General features: G+C 41.6%; 1 protein-coding gene across 1 annotated transcript; it reads left to right on the forward strand.

Moving 5' to 3' along the window:
* The first annotated feature begins 5433 nt into the window (after nt 1-5433).
* Nucleotides 5434-6318, forward strand: LOC105004117 (olfactory receptor 4D2-like). Its single transcript, XM_010861654.1, has one exon. It carries the CDS (start codon nt 5434-5436, stop codon nt 6316-6318), a length of 885 nt encoding a protein of 294 aa, XP_010859956.1.
* Nucleotides 6319-7188: the final 870 nt, after the last annotated feature.

The raw sequence follows: 7188 nt of genomic DNA on the forward strand, positions 1-7188 counted from the left end.
TCTGACACTGTTTCCACTGTTTCCCCATCTATTCCATGAAATGGTGGGACCGGATGCCATGATCTTTGTTTTCTGAATGTTGAGCTTTAAGCCAACTTTTTCACTCTCCACTTTCACTTTCATCAAGAGGCTTTTGAGTTCCTCTTCACTTTCTGCCATAAGGGTGGTGTCATCTGCATATCTGAGGTTATGGATATTTCTCCGGGCAATCTTGATCCCAGCTTGTGCTTCTTCTAGCCCAGCGTTTCTCATGATGTACTCTGCATAGAAGTTAAATAATCAGGGTGCCAATATACAGCCTTGACGTACTCCTTTTCCTATTTGGAACCAGTCTGTTGTTCCATGTCCAGTTCTAACTGTTGCTTCCTGACCTGCATACAGATTTCTCAAGAGGCAGATCAGGTGGGATTCCCATCTCTTTCAGAATTTTCCACAGTTTATTGTGATCCACACAGTCAAAGGCTTTGGCATAGTCAATAAAGCAGAAATAGATGTTTTTCTGGAACTCTCTTGCTTTTTACATGATCCAGCAGATGTTGGCAATTTGATCTCTGGTTCCTCTGCCTTTTCTAAAACCAGCTTGAACATCAGGAAGTTCACGGTTCACATATTGCTGAAGCCTGGCTTGGAGAATTTTGAGCATTACTTCACTAGCATGTGAGATGAGTGCAATGTGTGATAGTTTGAGTATTCTTTGGCATTGCCTTTCTTTGGGATTGGAATGAAAACTGACCTTTTCCAGTCCTGTGGCCACTGCTCAGTTTTCCAAATTTGCTGGCATATTGAGTGCAGCACTTTCACAGCATCATCTTTCAGGATTTGAAATAGCTCAACTGGAATTCCATCACCTCCACTAGCTTTGTTCATAGTGATGCTTTCTAAGGCCACTTGACTTCACATTCCAAGATGTCTGGCTCTAGGTCAGTGATCACACCATCGTGATTATCTGGGTCGTGAAGATCTTTTTTGTACAGTTCTTCTGTGTATTCTTGCCATCTCTTCTTAATATCTTCTGCTTCTGTTAGGTCCATACCATTTCTGTCCTTTATCGAGCTCATCTTTGCATGAAATGTTCCTTTGGTATCTCTGATTGTCTTGAAGAGATCCCTAGTCTTTCCCATTCTGTTGTTTTCCTCTATTTCTTTGCATTGATCGCTGAAGAAGGCTTTCTTATCTCTTCTTGCTATTCTTTGGAACTCTGCATTCAGATGTTTATATCTTTCCTTTTCTTGTATATAAACATGTAAAACCTTGAATAGCCAAAGCAATCTTGAGAAAGAAGAATGGAACTGGAGGAGTCAACCTTCCTGACTTCAGGCTATACTGCAAAGCTACAGTCATCAAGACAGTATGGTACTGGCACAAAGACAGAAATACAGGTTAATGGAAATCAGATAATTTTTATAGCACATCAAGATTACAATACCAGTTAATTACAGTTTTGAGCAATTCCTCATAATGAAAAAAAAATGTGGGTTTCCTGTACCAATCCTTGTGCTAGAGGTGGTAAGAATTCACATGTAAAAAATGTTGACATTGGTATGGGTGGTTAATCAATTTTGGGGCTTTGATTGGCAAAATAAGGGGCAAGGTTTACAGGGCCGTAAGTTTCCACTGTAGTCTACAAGTATTTTTCCGCCTAAAAATTTCCCTAGGAAAAGATCAATTAGGTTTAAAAGTAAGAGAACAAGATGAAAAGAAGAAGGGGAACAAGGAGGAAAGAAATTAGACTAGTTAGCTCAAAGATTGCACAATAGAGAGAACAGTCCCTGTGCTGATAAGAAAGTTCATGGGTCTCAAAGTGTCGTCCCCAGAACAGGGGCATCAGCATCATCTGAGAACTTGCTATAAATGCAGATTCTTAGCCTTATCATTGACCAATTAAATGAGAAAGTCTGGGGCAGGAACACAGTCATTTGTCTTTTAAGAGGCATTCCAGGTGATTGTCTCACAGGTAAGAACCACTGTTTTAAGAAGTAATTTATTCTAAAACTTTCAGAGAATTGGCTGCTTTTGAAGAGACTCTTGTCCTTTTGGATATTGGCCTGAGAATCCTATATTCTACAAATCTATAAAATTATATTGTCCTTGGTCCTTTTGACCCCAAGGGAATAGCTCTTAATGAATATGTTTTTGAGGCATTTTGAAACTTTTTAACAACTCCCATTGCTCCCTTTCCCCCAGTGGTAATCAGTCCAGCCCTGTTTCCTGAGTGAGTCCAGTAGTTTCTCCCTAAGGATATTCCATCCTCCTTGAGTCACACTCCTTGTTGTACCCGTGATGTATGGGCAGTGGCTGGTAAACTAAAACTAAAGCAGAAAAAGGATCTTCAAGAAGATGTTAGTCCTGAAGACTCTCTACCATTCTGGGCTGAAAGAAGGTAAGAGACCCAGGCTCTCCTCACCTGTACATAGAACTGCTGTAAGAAGCATCCAGAAACACTTGCTGGAAGGTGGAAAGAATAAACAGATGATATAGACTTGATAGAAGTAATTCATATATGTGATGAGAGCATCAAAAAGTTATGCAGGGAAAACAAGCTATTGAAAACAGATTCCTCAAGTTGCATGTGCAAAACCAAGCTTTTCACAACCAAGTGAAAACTTGGTCCTGTGATTTAGAGGGAGAATGCTGAAAGCAAAGGATAACAGAATACACCACAAAATTTTCTACGTGGTCACGTTGAATGAGATAACACAATTACCTACTCATACATTATGTTAGCAAACTTTTTTGAGCAACTGCTAGATCAGAGTTGTTATTCTAGATGATGGGGCTACTAAGTAATTGAATTTACAATCTAGCTAAGAGAGACAACAGAAAATAAATGATAAAAGCTATAACTAAGAGAACTTAGAACCTCTGAGCTTCCCTCGTGGCTCAGAGGTTAAAGCGTCTGCCTGCAACGCGGGAGACCTGGGTTCGATCCCTGGGTTGGGAAGATCCCCTGGAGAAGGAAATGGCAACCCACTCCAGTATTCTTGCCTGGAGAATCCCATGGACTGAGGAGCCGGCTGGGCTCAGTCCATAGGGTTGCAAAGAGTTAGACACGACTGAGCGACTTCATTTCACTTTAAGAGAACTTATAAAATGTTATTGGAACCCTGAGAAGTCAGAGATTAATTCTGCATGGGAGAAATGGAGAAGGAGTCACAGAAAAGGTGATATCTGGAGACTTCTAGGTTGAGAAGGTTGTAGAAGGTATTTCAGGAAACACAATTCATTCCCAAAGCTACAGACATAACCAAGCATATGGCATATGGCATATGTGAGAGACTATGGATTCCTTGAACAATCAGTTCCTGGGAAACAGGGATACTGATGAGAAAGTTAGACGGAGCCTACATTTTAAAGCTTGGTGTGACATACTGAGAGGGAGTTACATGTATGTAAGCATGTATGTCAACCCTGAATTAACCCATTAAATCACATCTAAGAGTTTGAGTTTTAAGCTGTGGGCCCTCCATACTCATTAAAAGATTATTGAAAAAGTTGGCTTAAAGTTCAGTGTTCAGAAAACGAAGATCATGGCATCCAGTCCCATCTCTTCATGGCAAATAGATGGAGAAACAGTGGCTGACTTTATTTTTCTTGGCTTCAAAATCACTGCAGATGGTGACTGCAGCCATGAAATTAAAAGACGCTTACTCCTTGGAAGGAAAGTTATGACCAACCTAGACAGCTTATTAAAAAACAGAGACATTACTTTGCCAACAAATGTCCATCTAGTCAAGGCTATGGTTTTTCCAGTGGTCATGCATGGATGTGAGAGTTGGACTATAAAGAAAGCTGAGTGCCGAAGAACTGATGCTTTTGAACTCTGGTGTTGGAGAAGACTCTTAAGAGTCCTTTGGACTACAAGGAGATCCAACCAGTCCATCCTAAAGGAGATCAGTCCTGGGTGTTCATTGGAAGGACTGGTGCTGAAGCTGAAACTCCAATACTTTGGCCACTTGATGCAAAGAGCTGACCCTGATGCTGGGAAAGATTGAGGGCAGGAGGAGAAGGGGACGACAGAGGATGAGATGGTTGGATGGCATCACTGACTCAATGGACATAGGTTTGGGTGGACTCTGGGAGTTGGTGATGGACAGGGAGGCCTGGCGTGCTGCGGTTCATGGGGTTGCAAAGAGTCGAACACAACTGAGCGACTGAACTGAACTGAATGAGGGAGGAAGATGATGAGATATGAGTTTAGAAAAGTCTCTGTGACAGCGATGTAGAAGATGGACTGGAGTGGCTGCAGATGGAAGCAGAAGGATGAGACTAAAATGACCTCTGATGGACAATAGATTGTAGGAGGCAGGTGAGGGAGGGGAGTGAGGAAGCCCCTTACCCCTCACCTGTCACCCCTATCTCTCACTCTCTATGTCCTTCTTCACCTTTGTTCCCATTCCCACCCCTGCCCCGCCTCCTTTCCATTCCTTCTTCTCCCTTCCTTTTAATCCACATTCTTTATTCCTTTGCCTATTCTGTTTCTCTTATGTCAATATCTTCCTTTGTCTTCTCCCTTGTAATCAGTACTATCTTCTAAAATTGTTTCTTTGAGTGTTCCAGTCTCCTTTATACAAGATCTATCACCCATTTCTTAATCCAGAGAACCCCTCTCCCCCTTTTCTTGTCTCAGGACACATATCATACGTGTCCTGTTACTGCTCCCAGTAAGGGACCGCCTACATCAGTCAGAGGAGGCACTCCCTATAGCTTTTCACCCACCCAGAATCAACACCACATACTTTTTGAATATTGACTATCAGCAAAGTGTGCATGGTAGGGCATAAATAAATTATAAGATACATATTTATACCTCTTGGAGCTGAGAGTTGAATTATAGAGGGAAAACATAGATTCATGAAACATCCATTCATATTATAATGTGTTAACTGTTGCTTGATAAATGACTGATACAAAAAATGTATTAGAGACTGGAACATGGGTTTATTTAGATTAGGATGCTACACAGAGGAGAGTGATGAACATTTATTATTCCAGATATGTTCTAGAAACCTTATGTGTTATTTAATTCCATGGAAAATTTCTAGAAAGGAAAACTTCTTAGAGATGTGGAAACAGACTCAGGTAAATACCTTACTCAAGGTCAAATCTCATGGAATATAAAGTTCTGAGATTTGACTCTGGTTCTGTTGGACTCTGTTTTCCCACCACTATATTACACTGAATCTTTGAAAAGCAGATAGCATGCATCTGGATGGCTTTAAAATATCTCATGAATGTGTATTCCAGCATCAACTAGTGAAATCTCCAAAGACGAGGCCACTTATATCAGAACATGGTATTATGATTTACAGATGAGGGTGTCCATCATTTGGACTTGGACAGTTGCTTTGAGTCACTGAGCACTAAAACAGCACGTAGCAACTTCATGCATCTCTGTCTGTGGTGTGTTTTCTTTAGGTGTATGGAGAAGACATCATGGCATCACGGAACCACACGTGTATGACAGAATTTGTCTTTCTGGGGCTCTCACAGACTCAGGAGCTCCAGCTAGTCTTGTTTCTGGTGTTCCTGTTTGTCTACACAACCACTGTCATGGGAAACCTCCTCATCGTAGTGACAGTGACCTCTGATTCCAGGCTCCACACACCCATGTATTTTCTGCTCAGAAACCTGGCTATCTTAGACCTCTGTTTCTCCTCAGTCACTGCTCCAAAGATGCTGGTGGACTTGCGTGCTGAGAAGAAAACCATCTCCTACCAGGGATGCATGACTCAGGTCTTTTTCTTCCACTTTCTGGGAGGTGCCATGGTCTTCTTCCTCTCAGTGATGGCCTATGACCGCCTTGTTGCTATATCCCGGCCCCTCCACTATGTCACCATCATGAACACTCAGCTCTGTGTGGGGCTTGTGGTGACAGCCTGGATGGTAGGTTTTGTTCATTCCATCTCCCAACTGGTCCTGATGCTCCCACTGCCTTTCTGTGGCCCCAATGTCCTAGATAACTTCTACTGTGATGTTCCACAAGTTCTGAGACTCGCCTGCACTGACACTTCTGTCCTGGAGTTCCTCATGATCTGCAACAGTGGGATGCTGGATGTCATCTGGTTCCTCCTCCTCCTGGTATCCTACTCAGTCATCCTGGTGATGCTGAGGTCCCACTCAGGACAGGCAAGGAGGAAAGCAGCTTCCACCTGCACCACCCACATCATCGTGGTGTCTATGGTCTTCATTCCAAGCATTTACCTCTATGCCCGGCCCTTCACCTCCTTCTCCATGGACAAGGCTGTATCCATCAGCCACACGGTCATGACCCCCATGCTCAACCCCATGATCTACACCCTGAGGAACCAGGAGATATAGGCAGCAGTGAAGAGATTAGGGAAACGCTGGGTGCTTTGTAAAAAGGAGTGATAGTGGGTCACTTCTCTTTGACTTTGTTTTCTATTTGCAAAGTGGAGAAAAAGCTGTCGTATCTGTCCTCTTCATAGCTTGTGGATGTGCTGTGAGGGTAATTGTAGAAGTGAATGAGTATCAAAGATAAGAAACTTGTTCAGATTTTTAGGAAAAAGTAAAATATCCTTTTTTTTTTTTTATGTGGTGGACTGTTTGAACACTCCAACGCAATAAGATGCATTGCCATGGAAACTTTCTGGAAAGCCATACCCTCCTTTCTGCCTTCTTGGTGAACAGTTTCCTCTTAGGATGACAGCATTTCCCCAGAAGAACAGTTCTGTTTTCTGTATTTGACCTATTTTTCCTGTACCCCATGTAGGTGTGAGTCTGGATTGTTGGAAACTGTACCCTAACCCATCACTTACCAAATAGATAAGCTTGAATGAGACACTTGGCCTCTCTAGAACTCACAACTTCTTCTTCAACAAAGTTACTGAAATTAGTATCTGACTCCACACTTCCCAGCTTTATTATAAGAATCAAATCCAAAAAAATGTGAGAAAACATTGAGTAAACCATATATTTTATTTGATTCAATTTTCAAGTTTGAAATTATCATGAATATGTAATTTTTTCTCTTTACCTTTTAATATAGAGTAATTATTACAAGCAAAAGATTATGTGTAAAATGCATGTAAGTTGTAAAACACTATTATGTGAACATTCATATACCTGCTACTCAGTTCAAGAACCATAGGGTACCAAAAGCTTATACCTACCTACCTGTAGATTCTCTCATCACATCACTTTTCCACAGATGAAACTATATTTTTGACT

Source organism: Bison bison, unplaced genomic scaffold (assembly GCF_000754665.1).
Source record: "Bison bison bison isolate TAMUID 2011002044 unplaced genomic scaffold, Bison_UMD1.0 scf7180017864472, whole genome shotgun sequence".
Taxonomy (NCBI): Eukaryota; Metazoa; Chordata; class Mammalia; order Artiodactyla; family Bovidae; genus Bison; species Bison bison.

What these genes read in the sequence shown, in the direction of transcription:
- LOC105004117 (XM_010861654.1), top strand. Translation starts at nt 5,434, where the DNA reads ATGGCATCACGGAACCACACGTGTATGACAGAATTTGTCTTTCTGGGG.